Source organism: Urocampus carinirostris, chromosome 7 (genome assembly GCF_059441175.1).
Source record: "Urocampus carinirostris isolate Australia breed hairy pipefish chromosome 7, RoL_Ucar_1.0, whole genome shotgun sequence".
NCBI classification, from domain to species: domain Eukaryota; kingdom Metazoa; phylum Chordata; class Actinopteri; order Syngnathiformes; family Syngnathidae; genus Urocampus; species Urocampus carinirostris.
The window spans coordinates 39,938,841-39,959,585 of record NC_142355.1 but is presented as its reverse complement, the minus strand read 5'-3'; the positions used below and the strand labels follow the sequence as shown (position 1 = coordinate 39,959,585).

At 39.2% G+C, this 20,745-nt stretch overlaps 1 protein-coding gene across 6 annotated transcripts in view; it reads left to right on the top strand.

Moving 5' to 3' along the window:
• The first annotated feature begins 1,294 nt into the window (after nucleotides 1–1,294).
• The window catches only part of agbl2 (AGBL carboxypeptidase 2), a 26,653-nt gene continuing 7,202 nt past the window's right edge, over nucleotides 1,295–20,745 (top strand). The window contains exons 1-21 of one of the 6 annotated variants that reach the window (XM_088340943.1): nucleotides 1,295–1,516; nucleotides 1,781–1,907; nucleotides 2,928–3,095; nucleotides 3,173–3,280; nucleotides 6,884–7,037; nucleotides 8,487–8,736; nucleotides 9,176–9,577; nucleotides 9,671–9,813; nucleotides 12,190–12,349; nucleotides 12,425–12,551; nucleotides 12,624–12,724; nucleotides 12,809–12,912; nucleotides 14,342–14,420; nucleotides 14,542–14,631; nucleotides 14,708–14,779; nucleotides 14,856–14,954; nucleotides 15,903–16,005; nucleotides 16,098–16,379; nucleotides 16,457–16,487; nucleotides 16,558–16,757; nucleotides 17,762–17,894. In XM_088340943.1, the coding sequence (XP_088197069.1) occupies nucleotides 1,799–1,907; nucleotides 2,928–3,095; nucleotides 3,173–3,280; nucleotides 6,884–7,037; nucleotides 8,487–8,736; nucleotides 9,176–9,577; nucleotides 9,671–9,813; nucleotides 12,190–12,349; nucleotides 12,425–12,551; nucleotides 12,624–12,724; nucleotides 12,809–12,912; nucleotides 14,342–14,420; nucleotides 14,542–14,631; nucleotides 14,708–14,779; nucleotides 14,856–14,954; nucleotides 15,903–16,005; nucleotides 16,098–16,379; nucleotides 16,457–16,487; nucleotides 16,558–16,757; nucleotides 17,762–17,894 (2,915 nt within the window). In that variant the 5' untranslated portion in view covers nucleotides 1,295–1,516; nucleotides 1,781–1,798. Of the gene's footprint in view, nucleotides 1,517–1,780; nucleotides 1,908–2,927; nucleotides 3,096–3,172; nucleotides 3,281–6,883; nucleotides 7,038–8,486; nucleotides 8,737–9,175; nucleotides 9,578–9,670; nucleotides 9,814–12,189; nucleotides 12,350–12,424; nucleotides 12,552–12,620; nucleotides 12,725–12,808; nucleotides 12,913–14,341; nucleotides 14,421–14,541; nucleotides 14,632–14,707; nucleotides 14,780–14,855; nucleotides 14,955–15,902; nucleotides 16,006–16,094; nucleotides 16,380–16,456; nucleotides 16,516–16,557; nucleotides 16,758–17,761; nucleotides 17,895–20,745 lie in introns of those variants that run through there. The other 5 variants (XM_088340938.1, XM_088340939.1, XM_088340941.1 and 2 more) reach the window with 5 other exon arrangements.

Below are 20,745 nucleotides of genomic sequence, written 5' to 3'. Positions count from 1 at the left end.
CGCACCGTTTTGCTGATTTTAATCTTGTTTTACAAAAAAAATGAACCGAAAAAAGTTATGGCATACTAAAATAATGTTCTGTTTCACTGATTTTGCTCTCTATACAATTTGGAAAAACAGGTTTAAACATGTTAATATCCATCATCCTGCAGAATTATCAACCAAAACTAACTAGTTTTAACTCTTGAGCCATGGTGATCACAAATGTTGAAGAAAACTACACAGTACTCTCAATTTAGACAACATAATCTAAGCTTAAAACCGCATTAAACTGATGTCAGGAATTAATTGAAACCAAATTTGACGCACGGCGTAATTCGAGATTTTAAAAATTGAAATAAAGTGTACCTCGGCTAAAAATATTGATAAATACAAGGCTAGTGTATATACTGTATATTTAGTTCGTAATCATTAGTGACGGTCATTGTTGGCCAAGTGGACAACGGTTTGTCCCTTACAACATGTAAAATGCATTTCATTAACGAATGCTATTTGAAAATAAATGTTCGTCGTATATTACACATGATACTGAAATAAAAAAAGTTCTTGTGTATTTTAAACGGGAGAAGCGCTTTTTGTTGTTGTTTTGCGACTGCAAGTGACCTGGCGAACAAAAGAGGTGGCAGGCCCATGGGTTGCTAGGCAACATTTTGTTACTCGACAGCCTGTTAAGCGTGGTAAGTCTTCGTAATTTAATATAATGACAAAATACTTGTTTAAGGACAGCAATGCATGTATGAGGACAAATTTGTCGTCGTTTACACTAGTTGACCTGGTAATTGACAGAGCGTCGAATGCCCTTAAAAAATCCTACCGTAACTTTAGGCCTAAATTCTTTGGCCTTAGTTGTTCACCATCAACCTGCGTTAACTTAATAGGTACAATTGCAGCTACATGACTACTACACATGGCACCTATTCGTTACAAAATTATAAACCAATGTGCAGGTTTTGTTGTTGTTTTTTTTTCAACAATTTTATTGACACCTTTAACAGCAACTAAACGCATTCAATAATGTGCAGGTAAGCTAACTTTGGAATAGAGAAATCGATTCCAGAATTAGTTTGCTGTTGTAGCTTGCAATGCTGAAGGCAGGTCTGCTCTCATCTAAGAATGATGAAGCAGAAATGAATGTCTTCAATTCAAGCAGCATAGGGAATGACATAGTTCAATCTGATTGGACACTCTAGTAATTGCTTTGAAATATTTAAATTTACTAACTATAAATGGTGTGACATCATTGTTGCATCATTCCCTGTTTAAATCAACATTTATTGTGAATCATCTACACAGTTCTGTGCTCCAATGTGACAAGCAGTGTTAATTGTCTATTTTATATGTATTAGTCTGTTCTCTAATCAAAAGTAGCAACAGAACAAACAGGCCGAGCGAAGACAAATATGCACTTCTCGAGCTGAGTTCTATGAAACTTGCGACATATAACTCTAGCGAAATATGTAAATATGCAACCAAAGGGTCGTGAGCATCATGGGGATGACATCTGCCACAACTTTTAGTAAGTGCTGAAAAATTGTGGCAGGCAGTGCCACCATTCTAACTTTATTAATTGATTGTATCATTTTCTTTCAAGTTTTTTTCAAACACGAGAAACATTTATCAAGATCAGCATTCTCACAATTAATATCTATGTGACCCTGGAACTTGTTTTGAAGCCGTTCCTTGTACCGTGTAAATGCTGTCATTGTGGTACAGGCCTGAATGGCAGAGTAACATGGGAAATGTTAACGCCTTATCTGCATGCATTCCATTTGCAATTCAGGCAAGAAAAACATCAGCCATGGCCGGTGTAATAAAACATTGGTGGAACAACTACCAAGTGGACACATCCGGCACCACTGACTCCAACAGAGAAGAGGCCAAGGAGGATGTAGCAGTGAAAAAGCAATGTAAGCCATTTAATTGTGTTCATTCTGTCCAACATGCAAAGGGACAATTTACAGCTGGGGTCGGGAACCTTTTTGACCCAAATAGCCATGGGCTCAAAATATTTAGATTTTATTTTTGAGAGAGACACTATATATTTTAAAGCAAAAGTAAAAAAAAAAACACAAAACCTCCAGAAATAAGCTTATTCTTTTGCACATTTTGTTACACTGTGTGATGTTTAATGATTTGATGAGATAGTAAGATCATGTGTCCCATATCAACAAATATAGCTCTTACAATTTGTTTCCCTCCCGCAGTTACTTAAGATAGTTGAGGCTCATTTTCACAGTCACTTTTTCCCGTAAATAATAGTTTAAAATCAATGTACAAGCAGAGTTCTTTTGTAAAGATGTAACAATATACTGCAAACAAGAATTATACGGATCTATTTACCATCGGCACAGAGGGTGCTGGCGGGAGAGGGGAGCGCGCTATGTGTGCGGATATCTGCCAACTCCTACTGCTCACCCAATCAAATTGCTCTGGGTACTCAGCTGGTGTTTTTCGGTGTTTACATTTTGTTCTGTGGATTTTCATCATAAAGTGACTTGTCAATGAACAAATGTACAGTCAATACCAGGTCTGTTAGTGTAACACCATGACTGTGAGCTGTAGTTGAAACTATTCTCGATAAATTCTGGGCAGAACATTATTCTATAACTTTGTTTCTTCCAAATACTATACTGTGAATGATAAAGATCATTTCAGCATTATAGTCAATATATCCCTGAGCCAGATGTACTCATGAAAAGACCTATACCTGGCATGTGAGCCATACCTTCCCTGACCACTGGTGTACGGCATGGATTACAGTATTTAGAGGGACTTTTTTTTTTTTTAATATGGCCCACACATTTTTCGTTTAAATATGGCCAGCAAGCATAACTATCAATGAAATGACCTTGTTAATGAGGCTGTGAAATGGACTATAGAAAATGGTAATCATAAAAATAAGTGAGGCTACTTCTGTGCTTCCTCAGTTTCAATTTCTCAGACTCTGCGAACCAGGCAGCTGCGAGTACAGTTTGATGGCGGCCGCCCAGTTTTGAGTCTTCGGGCTCCACTGGACCTTGTTCAGTTCCCATCTATCTCCTGCCCACGTTGGCCAGTTGAGTGTGAGGTCATCGGCAATGCGATCCAACACATAGGTAATGATTTGTTATGATTCCGACAGGAATCTAATATTTGCCAATGTTATATTCATACTGCATTTCTGTTTCAATAGAGTGGGAGCCTCCAAGGCCTGAACCTTTCTATCAGCCCACTGGCTATGAGAGGGCAACCTATTATCATGGAGAGGACGGCCGACAAGTTGTCTATCTCATTGACCCGGGTAATGTATCAATAAACAATAACACATGAGCTAGAGGAATAATCAGCTCTTAGGTCTAGTGAGGTTGAGGATGCTTGCATTAAGATTTTTATTTTTCATGTTTGCTGGTTTATACTGATTTTTCTAGCTAAGTATGATTTTTAGTCTATAAATAAACCAACCAAAAAATTAGAAGGAGCTCTCAGTATTTGGTATCGTTAATCCTTACAATAAACATACACAAAGGGACATTGTGTATTATTTCCAACCTCCTAGTGGGAAAGAAAATCTCGTTCAATTAAAACATATTGGTTTGAATAATGAGAAGAAAAACATGAATTATCATATAAAAGTGCATTGTTTTCAGATACTCCTCACCTAAGGGGTCTGATATTCTTGTCAGCTATCTTGGTGCTTTGGGTACCTTCAAAATAAAAAACCTTGTGTAAGGCTGCGCAAAAAGATGCGTAAAAAATAGTGTGGCATGATCACTTTGAGTTTAAGTAGTTTGTTGTCTTTATTGGACTTTATAGCATTCGTTCTAAATTGCACTGCAAAATACAGCAGCATCTAGTGTTAAAACATTACACAGTGTCCCTTTTAAAAAAACTCCTTACCCTTTTTTTTGTAATTGAAGTTGCTACGGTTCATTAAAACATTTTTCTCAGCCAAGTATCCTTTCGACCCATTCTTAGAGATATTTAACATTTAGGGCCCGGTCACACAGCCGTTTGCGGCTGAATCACGGCCAGAAATTTCTGCCTGTGAGGCGGACGCCATTGGACGCTTTGAGATTGCCATACAGACGAGATACAGCAGTGCTTAACACGCGGTCGGAAATTCACGCGCGGTTGGCAGCGCGAGAGAGTTTTGTGCTGCTCAATACTTTAGATATGCTGCTCAATACTTTAGAGTTCGGGCACACAGCCTTTCACGGGCGTATCGAGGCTGAATCACGGCCAGAGATTTCTGGCCGTGAAGCAGACACTGCTGGGCGCTGTTGGACGCTTTGAGACCGCCATATAGACGAGATACAGCAGTGCTTTACTCGCGGTCGGAAATTCACACGCGGTTGGCCGCGCGAAAAGGTTTTGAGCTGCTCAAAACTTTGAGCACGTGTTAACTGCGGGCGGCACACGAGGTAATGACGCGGAAATGACGCGGAACGACGTGCTCTGGCCGCGGCCAGGGTGGTGGTTACACATGGGTAGGACGGGAAATTTCAGCGGGTAATCGTGGGTGGAGCATGGTAATAGCATGTTCTGCGCCTGTATCGCGGTGTTATTACGTGAAATTAGCGTGTTACGCGTGTGACGGTCAAACGCCTTTCTCCACGTATATACAGCGTGATTTGCCGAGCACACGTCAGTTGTGCTCGAGACGTCAAGGGGTGAACGTGGATCCCTGTCACCGTAGTGACCTCGTCTTAATCCAGTTTTATTTCTTGACATTTCTTTTCATTTCATAACAAGATAATAAAATCAAAATGAAAAACTATTACAATAATAACATATTGGCTTCTTCGGTGCCATAGCTTGAAATCTTGATCTTCACGGGACTGTGTCTTGAGCGGTTATGATTTCTACAGCCCGGTGTTATGCCGAGAAATGCATACCTGCCGAGATTTGCATCCCCTCGCTACTACAACCACTTTTACCTCGTTTTATCTCACTTTTAGCGAACATATAACATATAACCAAAACCAAAACCACTTTGTCTTGCATTTGTTGGGAATGTAATACAACTTAAACCATTCCGTCTTTGTTTTTGTTGTGAACGTAATCGAACGGTAATGCACTCCGTATATAAAATCCTCCCCCCCTCGCGTGAACGCGCATTCTGCTGCGCTTCCAACAAAAGCGATCGTATTATATATAAAACGCTTATTAAAACAATAAAGCGAGCTAATTATAACAATTGGGAGATCCTAGTCTATATAACACGTTTATTTAAACAATAAAGTGCGATCGTATTCTACAAAATGCGTTTGTTAACGCGGATGAAAAAGTCACCAACGTCAATGCACGCTTCCAACAAAAGCGATCGCAGCAGAATGCGCGTTCACGCGATGGGGGGGGGGGGGGTGATTTTGCGTAGGAGTCGGATTTGGGCACAACACCGGCTCGGGAGCTTTTATACCCGTGGTCCACATGAGAAAATGACGCGAAAATGACGCGATGAGGAAGCGGAACAGTCGCCGGCGTCTGTTTTGCGGACATACCACCAATGAACAGCGGGTTGGCCAATTTTGCGCATTTTCCATCGCGGGCAACCACGGGCCAAAAAAAAACGCAAAATTTTACCCGCGATACAGACGCAAACGGCTGTGTGACCGGGCCCATACGCAAGAAAGGAGATCCCAATAGCAGATTTAAAGCAAGAATATTCTTTTGCGAAAATAAGAATTATAATGCGTACTCAAAACATGCATGTTATCTTACTTCTGCCAGAGAACTTTTTTTTTTTCCTTTACTATATTTGTTTTTTTCCCGGACCACATTTTTACCTGCATTCACAGTAAAATAAAAAAGATAATAAAATATTTAAAATAAGCCTAACATGCTCAATATCTGGAAGGGACTGCTGCTGCTCTTCCGTGTTCGGAGGAGCCAGTTTAGGTGACACAGACAGGTGTTAAGGATGCCTTTGGATGCCTCCTACGGGAGGTGTTTTGGGCACGTCTATCATGTATGTCCCGGGGACGACGCAATGCTGGACAATGCCCACATGCTGGACTTTACCTCTGCAGGGTTCGTACGCGTGCTTAAATTTTAATGTTGTGTTTTCAAGGATTAAAAAGTGGGTAACTGCTTTAAAAGCTTGAAATTTTAGCCATGTTTCTGACAAAGTCTGCTTAAAAATGATGCAGACACTGCTCTCTGGCTGCTCCGCTTTGCCATTGCATTTCTTCTTCCCTTGTGATTAACGGCAGCTGGGATTAGTTTGTATGGCGTTGTCCTATGAAGCCTCATCTCTTCCTACGGGTCGCGCCCGAAGGCAGGTGCATGCTACACCTAAACAGGGCACTATGAATGTGAACCAGTGCATGATTACATATAAATTATGGCCATTTATTATGTGTCATGCAAAAAATAATTGTATCCCGGTGGTAAATTGTAATTGGAAGAACGTCCTGCAGCTGAAGTTGTAAGCTACATTTTAATGTAATTTTTGCCCAAAACTTATAGGTGGAGAGATTTGTTTTAAAAACAAATATAGAAGAGATTTAATAAAGATCTAAAACTCATGTATCTTGTTAAATGCACACACAAGATTAAATACATTTAATATGAACCACAAATATATTTGTGGCTGTCCAAAATACATGATTCACACCAGATTTCTTCTTTTAAAGCCCCAATGTGTAATATTTGACCACCAGATGGCAATATGTTGTCTGGTACGAGAGAGGGCCAGTGATAAACGCTGTGCTGGCTGAACTCAGAACAAACTTGGGGCCTACTTAAGTGTAGATTCCATGGTGTAAAAAAATAAAAATTTCAGTTTTACAAAAAAATGTTACAATACATTTCCTCACATCAAATTGTACATTCAAGAATGGTAGATTCAAGAATGCTGTTGCAAGATAAAAAGCATATTTGTGATTTTTCCGTTTCTTTGAAGCCGATAAGTCTCCTTACTTCACCTGTTCCCGCGTTGGAGGTTCCCGGGTGTCTGTGAACAGCACTTGTTCTTCTAATGACAACAACCAGGAAGACCTTTCACTTGAATTTGAATCAAGGTTTGAGAGTGGAAATCTACAGAAGGCTGTGCAAGTGTGAGTCTTTGATAGCTTATATTTACAGTGCCCAGCAAAAGTATTGAGATTCCCCCAAAAAACTTTAAAAAGTGGATACATATCTTTTCAACATTTTATATTGTATTTACAATGAAAAACTGAAAACTAGGTGTTGCAAAAATATTGCCCCCCAATTCTCTCAGCTTTGCCTACCGACTCCAGAAGTTCTCTGATTATGTCTGAATGATCCAATTTTGACCGAAATGACTTAGTATGACAGAGTGCACCTGTGTGTCATCAAGTCTCAGTTTAAATGCACCTGCTCTGTGATGGGCTCGTAAGGTCTAGGAAAGGAGACACTCGAAAACAAATGACATTATGCAGACTAAAGAACATACCAGGCATATCCGGGATATAGATATGGAAAAGTTCAAAAAAGGAAGATTTCACAACATCTCCTGTACCACATTGCGAGCAATAATATCAAAATGGAGAGAGTATAACACCGCGGCAAACCTACCAAGAGCTGAATGTCCCTCTAAACTAGTGGCCCAAACAAAGAGAAGCTATTCAGAGCAGTAATCAAGAGATCTACAATCACATTGGATTACCTGCAGGCATACACGTCTGAGGTGGGACAAACTGTGCACAAGACAACTATAAGTTGAACTCTGCATAAATCTGCCCATAATCGAAGAGTGGCAAGAAGAAAGCCCTTTCAAAAAGAATACCCTTCAAAGCCCAGTTTAGCTTTTGCAAGAAGCCATATGGAAGACAGAAATAACATGTGAAACAAGGTGCTCTGGTCAGATGAGACCAACATTGACATTTTGGGGCTGAATGCAAAGCCAAACATTTGGCATAAGAGTAACACTGCACCTCACCCTGAAAACGCCATCCCCAATGTCACACGGTGGTGGCAGCATCGTGCTCTGGAGTTGCTTTTCTTCAGCAGGAACTGAAAGAGTTGATGGGAAACTGGATTGAGACAGATACTGGCAGAAAACATGTTGGAGTTTGCAAGAGACCTGAGAATGGAGCACAGTTTCACCTTTCAATAGGACAGCGCCCCTAAACATAGAGCAAAATCTACAACAGAATGGGTTAGAACCAACAATATAAAGGCGTTACATTGACCAAGACCTCAATCCTGTAAAGAATATTTGGTAAGATCTAAAAAATGCTGTGCACAAATGATCACCATCAAACCTTATGGAACTTGGGCTGCTTTGTAAGAAGGAATCGGCACATATCCCTGTTTCAAGATGTGCAAAACGTATACAGTACAAGCATTGCCAAAATAACTTGTGGCGGTGATCAAAGGCGGCCAATATTTTTGAAACACCTCCTTTTTAAATTTTTAATGTGTTAGCATAATAAAAAAATTGGTTTCTTTTTACGACTGTGTTTCTCATGTTGTTGTTTTTTAGAAACTATTCTTTGGAAGGCCCTGTATTAAGTATTTCCTTAATCTGTGTATCTGTTTAGGGGTCCCTATGCTTATGAGTTAACGCTGCGTACGGACATGTACACCAGGAAGCACACGCAGTGGTTTTACTTCCGAGTCAGAAACATGAAGGCTCACGTGGACTACCGGTTTACTATTGTCAACTTGATGAAGCGCCGCAGCCTTTATACTCAGGGCATGAAGCCTCTATTCTACTCCGAGAGAGCTGCTCAGGAGAAAGGTGTTGGATGGAAACGGACTGGCTCCAACATCACCTACTACCGTAGTCATGTAGGTGATTTGGATGGTTTCATTTGTTTTAACGCATGCATCAAGAAAATCATTACGTACACTGAACGCATTGCAATCCAGCATTATAATATTGGTCTCCTTATCCGATATTGATATTGTTACGATACAGCACAAAAAAACATCGTTGGAATTTGAACTTCATCCAAATACCATCCATATTGGCGCTGATATTAGCAGTCATATACAAGTAGTTCATTCCAGTTTCTACTTCTGCTCATCTGTCCAGCAACGTCTGAGTTGTTGCATGCAGAGACTACCTCAAAACAACAGTTCGCCTGCCGATACAGTATTAGCTTTTTGTGCTGATGGAGGTGGAAAATTATGAATTTGATACTGCTAACCTGAATCGAACTTGACCTGTTGTCACTTTTGTGTGATACCATTTGTCTGATTAAAATCTACATTTGTCCCAATTCAGAATTCTCGGGAAAATAGTGAGGGAAGGACCCTGTACTCCCTCACATGGACTCTCCAGTTCCCATATGAATCTGACACCTGCTACTTCGCCCACTGCTACCCCTACACCTATTCACAACTTCAGAGCTATCTCAGGAACATCTCTTCCAACCCAGCCGTGTCGTCATACTGCAAGGTACGGGTCCTGTGCCACAGTCTGGCGGGAAATGCTGTCTACGTGTTGACTGTAACGTCACATGATGGCGACAAAGAAGAAGAAGTCAAGTCCAAGAAAGCTGTAGTTGTCACAGCCAGAGTGCACCCCGGAGAAACTAACGCGTCGTGGTTGATGGAGGGATTCCTGGATTTTCTGCTGGGAAACTCGGATGACGCGCAACTTCTGCGTGACACTTTTGTGTTTAAGGTGAGAACGTACACTTGCTGTGGTTTGTTTTGATATAGCCTGATTTTCAGACAGTTTCCATTTAATGACTATTTATCATTCCATTTGCCTCAGGTGGTGCCTATGCTGAACCCAGATGGCGTGGTGGTTGGCAATTACCGATGTTCTCTAGCAGGCAGGGACCTCAACAGGAATTACAAGTCTTCACTCAGAGATTCCTTTCCATGTGTGTGGCACACACGTAACATGGTGGAAAAGTAAGCAGTTTTTATTGTGTAAATTATTGTTTTAGTTTTAGTATAGTTATTTAATTGTTTGATTCCTTTTATTTATTATTGCACTTATTATTTTCCATTCAGTGACAGTCCACATTTAGTGAATGGCTGTCTGTTTAAGGGGCCCTGTAATTGGCTAGAGACCATTTAAGTGCAGCAACCTTTTTATTTTGGGTTTATATAGTTCCTAGCGAAAGTGTTGGCCACATTGGTGTACTCTGTTATTGTTAGTCATTTAGTCGACATTGGATCATTTGGAAGTCATTAGAGAACTTCTGGAGTCAGTTGGGTGAGCTGCGAGGACATGGGGGGCAATATTTTTGCAAAACGTACTTTTCGTTTTTTTTGTTGTAAGTATAAAATAAAACGTTGACATAATTTGGTTCCACTTCACGGTTTATTGCAAAATGTTGTTGATTTAAAAAATATATATTTTCAGTTTTTTAGCTTTAAGATTGAAGCCTAAAATGGGGCATGTGGGGTAATTGTTCCTTTTTTTTTCTTTTTTAAAGCATTGTCATTGTTATGTTGGACTTTGACAGTATTCCAATTAGCTACGTTAGCTACATTTAGTGTTTAGCCAACCACTACTTGTGAAAGTTCTCCCACTTAAAAATATTAAAAAAGACCTGTAGTTGTCAACATGGGTAAATCTCATACACGAGAGACAAAATTTAAAAAAAAAACTGACATTGTTTGATTTTTGAACAATTTATTTGTAAATGATGCTGGAAAATAAGTGTTTGGTTCATATCGAAGGTTCATCTAAATACTTTGTTTTTTAGCCTTTGTTGGTAATGGAGGTCAAACGTTTTTTGTAACTCTTCACAAGCTTTTCACATACTGTTACTGGTATTTTGGCCAATTCCCCAATGCAGATTTCCTGTATCACAGTGATGTTTTGGGGCTTTTATTGGGTAACATTTACTTTCAACTCCCTCTACAGATTTTCTATGGCGTTGAGATCTGAAGACTTAGCCATTCCAGGACCTTGAAATGCTTCTTACAAAGCCACTTCATTGTTCTGGCTGTGTGTTTGGGATCATTGTCATGCTAAAAGATCCAGCCACGTCTCATCTTTGATGCCCTGGTGATGGAAGGGAATTTTCACTCCAAATCTCTCTATACATTGCCACATTCATTCTTCCCTTTACACAGATCAATCATCCTGGTCGCTTTGGAGAAAACAGCCCCAAAGCATGTTGTTTCCACCCCCATGCTTCACAGTGGGTTTGGTGTTCTTCGAATGCTATTCAGTGTTCTTACTGTACTCCCTCAAACATGATATTCTGCATTTCTACCAAAAAGTTTTAGTTTGGTGTCATCTGACCAGAGCACATTCTCCTAGTCCTCTTTTGGATCATCGAAATGCTCTTTAGCGAATCGCAGACGGCCCTGGACGTGTACTGGCTTCAGCAAGGGTACACGTCCACCAGTGTAGGATTTGGGTCCAAGACGGCGCATTGTGTTACTGTTAGCAATCTTTGTGAATGTGGTCCCAGCTCTCTGTAGGTCATTCACTAGGTTCCCCGTGTGGTTCTGAGATTTGTGTTCACCATTCTTGTTATCATTTTGACTCCACGGGGAGATATCTTGCATGGAGTCCCAGAGGGAGATCATGGTGTAGTAGTCTTGTATCTCTTTCATTTCCTAATAATTGCTGTACCAGGAAATGTTTTTATGCCAAGCGTTTTACCAATTGCACATTCAGTCTTCCCAGCCTGATGCAGGTCTGCAATTTTGTCTCTGGTGTTATTCAACAGCTCTTTGGTCTTGGCGATACTGGAGTTTGTAGTGTGACTGGCTGAGGATGTGGAAAGGTATTTTATACCGATGAGTTTAAATAGGTGACATTAATACATGTAATGAGTGGAGCCTCCTTAGACCTCTTTAGAATAAGTTAGACCTCTTTGACAGCCAGAAATCTTGCTTGTTTGTTGGTACCAAATATTTTTTTCCATTCTAATTCGGAAGTAAATTCTTTAAAAATGAAACAATGATTGATTGTAATGAGTGATTTTCTGTTTTATTTTTTCACGTTCTATCTCTCAGGGTTGAGGATTACCCATGTTGACAATTCCAGGCATCTCTGAACCTTTCAAGTAGGATAACTTACACAATTGGTGGTTGACTAAATACGTATATGTCCACTGTATGTTGTATATTGGTGCCAACTCAACATCTATTGCAGCCTAGATTAACACATGTATAGTCCTTTTCATGTTTTTTAATTGTTTGTGTTACCATCTGTCAAACGTGAGGACGTGAAACCCTTTGAGACTTGTACACAGATCTGTGTGACTTGTCTTGGTCATCAACACCAAATTTTGAGGTACAGATTTTGTCTTTATTCCTCAGACTGATGAAGCAAACTGATGTAGTTCTGTACTGCGACTTCCATGGCCACAACCGTAAAAACAACGTCTTTATGTACGGTTGCAACAACCACGACGATGATACGCCAAAGCTTAAGGAGCGAGTTTTTCCTCTGATGTTGAGCAAGAATGTAAAAGATAAGGTACTTTTTGCCTCAAAAGCTATTGTCCATACATGCTTTGATTGACATTTAAAAATAAAGTCTCCGTGTGTTCAGTTCTCCTACAAGTGCTGTAAATTCCAAGTGCAGAAAACCAAAGAAGGAACTGGCCGCGTAGCCATGTGGAAACTTGGTATCAAAAACAGCTACACCATGGAAGCCACGTTTGGGGGTTCCACACTTGGTGGGTGCACACTTTCTGAATGTGTGAGTATATGTGTACGCGTTGTATGTCTCAAAAATGATCTTTCAGCAGGTGACAGGAAGGGAACACATTTTACCGCTCAAGATCTTAAGTCCCTGGGCTTTTGGTTTTGCGACACCTTACTTGACTATTGTGATCCGGATCCGATGAAAGTAAAAACAGCGCTCACCTGATACCATTTCGGTTACTGTGAGCACATGAGGCTAATTTCATTTCATATCATTCTTCTGATATAGGTGACTTATTGTTTAAAAGAACTGACAACTCGACTGAGAGAAGAAGTCAGAGAACGGGGAAAAGAATTGGACAGCAACTTCTCTGTCTATGATTTGGAATCTGGGTAAATTAAAATTAATGTTTTACTTGTCATCTCTCAATATAAATTCCTGCACAAAATGTTTTGATTGAACACCTTCAAAATTATTTAAACTTATTCATGAAATAATTTTGAAAACATGATTATCCAATTAGTGCTTTTAAAAGGTAAAACAACTTTAAAGGAACAGTGTGTATTATCTAGCGCCTCTTATAGGAAAAAATACTTAGTTTATTAAAAAAAACAATATTGATTCAAAAATAACTTAAAAGAAACATCTGGATGCAACCGGGACGCATCATCAGCAATGTTGGGCATGGTACTTTAAAAAAGTAATTAGTGATGGTTACTCGCTACTGCTCCAAAAAGTAACTGAATTAGTAACTTATTTACTCTATCGTAAAAGTAACTGGTTACCAGGGAAAATAACTATTACTATTACGTTAATTTAAAAAGTTGTTGTATGTCAAAGTATTTCAAAACTCTTTGAGAAAATACGAAATACTGTGGTGACTGCAGAGTTTACTTGTAACGATGGGAAATCCAACTTTATATAAAGAACGGGCTTTTTTAGCTCTGGTCACACACAAAAAGCCCTCTTTCGCGTCTCAAACGGTTCTTCAGGTTGTTTCATTGCTTTATTCAAGAACAATGAAAAAAAGAAACAAAAAAAAGGAAATAAGAGAGATAAAATAAGAAAAACAATAAACTTTACATTTTTAAATGAACACATTAAAACTGAAAACACACGAAATATAATTAAAATCTCGGCTCTTGGAACATCAGACTCTCTCGCCCAGGTGACTCAACAAAGTTGGCAAAAGTTCATAAACTATCATGCTAATTCGCATTTCTTAAAATATTTGTAGATTGAAAAATTTGCATTTATTTTACATAAAATGAGCCTCACCTAAAAGCTGACATTATTGTTCCCCATCTTTCTCATAAGGGTACCCAAAAACCTCAAAAAGTTTGCAGAAAAAAATGAGAAGTTAATTTTGGTCACTTTGACACTCCATAGTTTGTATTCTTCCTTGTGCTTCGTAGCACTTGTTTTCGGTTGCACGACACAATACATTGACATTTAGTAATCAAATATGACACAGTGTCCCTTTTAAAAAATCACCAAAAAACGTAGATGATTGAGGGCTAATGGGTTTTATTTTTTTTCAATGATCAATATGACCATTAAAGTCTAGTAGTAAGTAATATGTAATTACACTATTATTATTGTATTTATCACAGTAAAATAAATTAATACTTTCAGTATATACTGTAGGTAAGTGGGTAGGTAGGCAGGGAGGTAGATAGGTAGGTAGGTAGGTAGGTAGGTAGGTAGGTAAGTAGGTCGGTCGGTAGGTCGGTAAGTAAGTAGATAGAAAACTGTTGGTAACGTCACGTCAATAAATTATTGGTTTTAATTTCACCTTTACTTATTTTATTTTTTTTGCAGCACCAGTGGTTCCAACAGCTCTGATTCTGATGGACTTCCATTACATTTGTTGGCACAAGGGCAAGAGGAAGACACAGAAGTAAATATGATGATGATCTTCTCCTGTGGAGAACGTTTTCTTTATAAGCTCTTTTTGTTGGAATTGAAATCCTATCTGAATTAAGTATAAAGTGTTTATGTTGATCTTCTCTCCTCTAAAGATATTTCCAGTGAAGAATAAGAAGAAAATGACTCGCAAAGAAAGAGACAGGCTTAAAAATAGAATCCAACCTGAAGACCCTCAAGATATTGTAAGACAAGACTACACTTATGTATTCAGCTGCCCAGATAAAAAAAAGGGATATGCAAACTTTTGGAACTTTGTAGGAGCCTGAGATTGAGAATACGCAAAACAACATTCAAGAAAGGCCGCCTAGAAGGCACAGGAGAAGGCGGGAGGTATCAAATCAAGAAAACGCTAGTCATAATAATAGGAGTCTTCCATATGTTGAATAATATCAGTTTTTCCTGTAAGATCTGTATTCCAGACAGAAAAGCGTTAACCCCAGCAACGGACACACATCACTTAGAGATTAGTCATGTGACACTTTGGCAAGGCTGTGAACCTCACAAGGTAATGAAGTTCATCATTATTGTCATTAAAGTAAATTTTTCAACTTGCGTGCAGTGTCTTAACCACAGTTTTTATCTCTATAGAATAATATTCTTTTTTGCGCAAAGGTTTTTTTTTGTTGTTTTATTCTTCTATTTAAAGAACATCTACTGTACATTTCTTTAAAGAAAAACAAATAGGAGGATCAGAAAGACACAAGTGTGCTCTTGATCAGTCTATTTGTTGTAGTTGTTTTCAATTCATTTTGTATTAGATCCCATCAAATATTTGTCATAGCCTTTTGCCTTTAACTAATTACATAATATGGTCTGCATTTATATAGTGCTTTTCGAGTAATATCCACCCATTAACTGCACTGCTTATCCTCAGTTGGGTTGCGGGAGCCAATTCCAGCCATCTTTGGGCAGAGGGCAAGGGACACCGTGAACTGATTGCCAGCCAGTCACAGTGATTATATAATAGTTAATGATAATTTAAAAATGATAAAAACTACTGATGCACAATTAACCGTTTTTTCTACTTAAGATGATCAATAACGCCTTGCTTGTCCGGACTGATACAGATATTGTTTTAATATAAGCTGAACTGAAAAGATGAATAAATGAATAAAAACACACAAAAAGGTAATAATGATTGTTGTCACGTGAGTGTATTGTTACCATTGGATTTGCCATGTTTAGCCTTCCTGTACTATTACTTATGTTTAGCAGAAAAAAAAGGGAAAAAAAGAATGTTTTGCGGCAGCGGCGTGTATAAATAGACACTCCATTCAATGATTAATAGTGCATTTATTCCATAAATAGTTTACTTTAGTTAACAATGATTTATTATACACCCTCCTTATGCCCACTAACAAAACACAAGAAAACAACAAAAATAAAACTAACAACTTGAAACTCTTAGGTTAAAGTATTTGCTTTACCATCAGAATAAAATCTTCTGTGTTAGGGTAAAACTCGACGTGAGGACATGAGGTTGGAAACAGAAGGGCGTCACAAGAAGAGAGAAAGCTCAAACCTCAACCCATACACAAACCTTTCACCTCTTAAGGGTATGTTTTGTACATTGCTTGCATACAAGTGGCACTCCTGTGAATATTAATTGGAATAATCCTTGATGTATGTTAACGTTTGCTGGAAGGAGACCCATTAAGAGAAAAAGCAGAGTGGAAATACTCAACCAAGCTGCTGCACTTAAGTGCCTTCCTACAACGGCCTCCCAGATTCTTGCACCCGGTCCATCAACAGCTTCAGCAGCTTCAAAATCACCAGTACCATCATTCATTACAGCATCAATACCAGCACCATCGACAGCACCATCATCATTATCATCACCAGTATCAGGAGGAAGAGCATCATCAGCAAGAGCAGCAACACAGGCAGCAGTTTTATCCTCAGCAGCAAGACTATCAACAGCATCAGCAATGTTTGTCTCGTGATCGTTTCCCCCTTGACCATTTGTTTTGTATAATCGCTGTCATTTTCTACTCCTGTCTCTTTTAGGGGTTTCTGAAATCAACGGCACACCCGACAGGTAAAAGCAGGATCGCCAAATCACTTCAGTCAGTTGTGTCTTCTTTACAAATATATATATATTTTTTTAGTTTTCATCGTCCCATGTATGACATCGTTCCCTCAAGGTACCTGCCCTCAAGCGTCGACGATGAGAACGATGAGTGTGATGAAGAGAATATAGCAATCACGCCAAATCGTTACTACGTCCACCCGGATATGTCCTCTGTACCTGCGGAGATCGAAAACAACAAATGGCAGCAAAAAACTGAGGAGGATGACTTTACTGAAGGTTGGTTTCCTATTCACAAACCTCATTTGTTACCGTAAATTCTGGATATCAGAGCGCACCAAAATACAATCTGCATGCTTAAATTTTAGAAAAAAAACAAAATTTTGTCTTCGTACTAGCCGCACCGGATTCAAAGCTGCAAGCTTAAACAGTCATAAAAATGCACTAATTCATGTCTATATCTTACATTTTAAGCCCGGCACACACCTAGTGCTAACGGGGAATTTGGCGTTGATGCTTTTTACTGCAGAACGTCAACGACGCCGTGCCGCCACACACCTGATGCCGTTTTTAGCTGCATAGTTTTCAGTTATGCTGTTGTTTACTTCACATGTTTTTGGATCATGTGACCATTCAAGATGACACATAAACTACTGCAGGGAAAGAAAATGTGACTGAGGGCTGCGTCATGTAAAATCTAAGCCTTGTATTTTTTCACGACAGCGCCAGTGCAACAATACCAAGCATAGTACCAGATTGCAACAGTCATAAGTGTTGTCTTTTTGTGTTTTCATTAGTGGTTGCTGTGGTACTGGACCAAATTACATTCACTTGCTATCGTTCCTCCAGGGTTAAAGTAAATAAACCTCAACAACCTGACATTGATGCCGATGACACGGAAAGCAAAGTGTAGCGTAGTTGACACATAACTCCCCACTGCTGTTTAATTTGGATGTATAAACTGAGTACTTGATTTGTGGTTAAAAAATGTTAAATAACGTGAGTATGTTGTTAATATTGAATAAAATACGATCAAACCTCCTGTATTGCTCCTGTTAGAGCGTTTGATGGTATCACTATGCCTGAAAATTGACACTAGAATTTAGCACACTTCCCAGGGATAAATGCGGAAACAATCAAACTAAGAAATGCTTATACATAGACCAGAATGCTCATTTAGGATTTCCATTGTCACTGGATTCCTTTGATAGACATCTCATTGTTGATATAGTTGAAGTTTGCAACAATGTTTATCAATATGCTTTTTGTTTTGTTTTATTCAGAGTTGCTGAAAAATCTACCTTTTCATGAGATGAACCGCCGGGATCTCATCACAGAAATCTGTCACAGAAGGCCTCTTTCGCACCCTCACTTTCTTCTGCCTGTACTAAAGTACACAGACCCGCAAGGACATAGGTAAACACTTGATTTGAATCCATTTAATGTGTTTTATTTAATCAATCTTTGTCTCACCCTTGATTCACAGAATTCACCCACCTATTCTTGCTTCTTGTATTTAGCCTGACAAAAACACTCGCACTGTTACACATATTTTTTTTTTCAAACAATGTACTGTAAACAATTCCAGTTGTTTAATCTGGCACGGATATTGAAGTAAAGCACAAAGAGCTTTTGTAGTATGTCTAAATATGTTGAATGACTATAAGATTATTTGATGCACAGATTTAAAAAAAAAATGCTTCTTGATGCTGGTTGATGTCCAATCTGTTTTGGCCATTTTTTTACCTTTAGGCAATTACAAAGTAAGAAAACTCTGTTCCCTACTTTCACACGGATGTCGTTTACAGTATTTCATATAGTACAGTCGGGGCAGCACGGCGGCGCAGTGGTTAGCGCGTGTGCGGCACAGTTCTGAGGTCGTGGGAACCTCCTGCGTGGGTTCAAATCCAGCTACTGGCCTTACTGTGCGGAGTTTGTATGTTCTCCCCGTGCTTGCGTGGGTTTCCTCCGGGCACTCTGGTTTCCTCCCACATTCCAAAGACATGCATTTCAGGTGAATTGGCCTGTCCAAATTGTCACTAGGTGTGACTGAGTGAGTTGTCTGTCCCCGTGTGCCCTGCGATTGGCTGGCAACCAGTTCAGGGTGTCCCCTGCCCACTGCCCTGAGATAGCTGGGATGGACTCCAGCCCCCCCGCGACCCTAATAATGATGAGCGGTACAGCTAATGAGATGAGATGAGATATAGTACAGTCAACCACTGTATTTTAAGATGCAAGCGCAGGGATTTTTAAAAAAAGAAACTTTGATAACTAGCGGAATTTGTCCTTTTATTCATTTTTTGGGACTAAGCACAGACTTACATAGCTACCAATTACTAAAAATATTCGCTGTTTACAATCCAATTTTATAGAAAATTACTAAATTTTCTATGAAGACTACAAATATTGAGAAAAAACAACAAGCAATATTAATTTTTCTGTCTTTAGACGGCGCTTTTGAATACAAATGCTAGTTCAATACATTTTCAGTGCCATCTAGAGCAGTGGCTCTCAAGTGATCTGACTACCAATGCACCCTAACTACTAGCCGTGACCCGAATCAAGAAAAATGGGGCTGCACAAGAATGGCCTCATTGGAAATTCCACTTCTAAAATTTACTGAATGAAAGGATTTTGCAGCTTAAAACAGATATCGAATATTCACCTTGTTTCCCCCACAATAAAAATATTGACCAGCAAAACCAAAACCACTCTTAAGTACAGTTTATACTCACATCAGTCTAAATCCCATTTAAGCCGACCCCCTAAAACGGCTTTAAAATATCCACATACCAAAAGAAATAGTATTAATTAAATATGTACGGTAACTTAACTGTAATCATTCAATTATGTAGATAATAAAGATTAATATACTGATAAAAAAGCTAAAAACAAAACATTTTTAAACTATTTACCGTTCTTTCAAGCAAAACTTTAATCACAGACATTCATACACCATTTTGGTATTTCGTAATCTTTATCGTCTTTGACTTAAGCGTTGTTGTGGCTGTTTTCCACTTTTCCTTCCCCTTATCACTAACTTTCTCGGGACCCATTCAAATGGACAAAGAAAGAAATAAAACAAACAAAATCACAATAAAATGAGATGTGGTCCCTCTCAATCACAATCAGGATGGCGACGATTGAACAGGAAGAAAAGATTGAGCAGGGCGTTATCGCCATCAACGTTTAAGGAGTGTAATTTATCCTCAATTTGTTTTCTTCTCAGTATTTTTTGCCAAGGCAAAGGCCCACAACCCACTGAAAAAGGGGACACACTTTTGGGTCCTAACCCACTAGTTTAGAAACACTGATCTGGAGGAAGTGGTTTGTGAAGCTCCAGTTGTCCACCATTTACCTTTTAATTACTAAAGATTAAACGAAAAAATTACATTAAAAAACATTTTTTTTCATCAAAATTGTTATGGTTTGGTTGCTAAATCATTTCAATATTTTAAATATTGTGCCATTTTTCATTTTTAAACAAACAAAAAAGCAGGCCCATTTCATGTTTTTTTAAAGGTAAATATGTCCGGCATTGTTCTGGAAAATAATAATATTAATAATCCATTATACTTCGAAGCGCCTTTCAGGACACCCAAGGTCGCTGTACATATACTAACAAACAACAATAAAGCAATAATAAAACAAGAATAAAACAAGTAGGTAATAAATAGCAAACAAAACCACAATAGACTCAAAAGGGGTGGTATCTGAGGCAAATGATCAAGAAAAGGCAGGTCTAAAGAGGTGAGTTTTGAGTCCGGATTTGAAGGTGGACATGGTGGCAGAATTCCAGAGGTCAGGCGGCAATGAGTTTCAGAGCTGGGGGGCAGAGCGTCTGAAAGCTCTGCTCCCTAGGGAACTGAGAAAGCCAGCGGGTATAGTGAGATGGAGGGAGGAAGATGATCTGGGGGTGCAGGATGGCGTGGCATTGTGAAGATCGGAGAGGAAGGGAGGGGCAAGATTACGAATGGCCATGTAGGTGTAGAGCAGGATTTTGTAGTTGATGGGAGCCAGTGGAGATGCTGAAGGACAGAGTTGATGTGATGGCGAAAGGGGTTTTTGGTGATGATGCGTGCAGCAGAATTAGTAACCAGCTGAAGTTTATGGAGGGACATTTGAGGTAAACCTTAGAGGAGGGAATTACAGTAATCCAGGTGTGAGGTGACAAGGCTATGGACAAGGATGGCAGTGGTGTGGGAGGTGAGGGAGGGGCTGAGACAGTTGATGGAGCGCAAGTAGGCTGACCGGTTGATGTTATTTA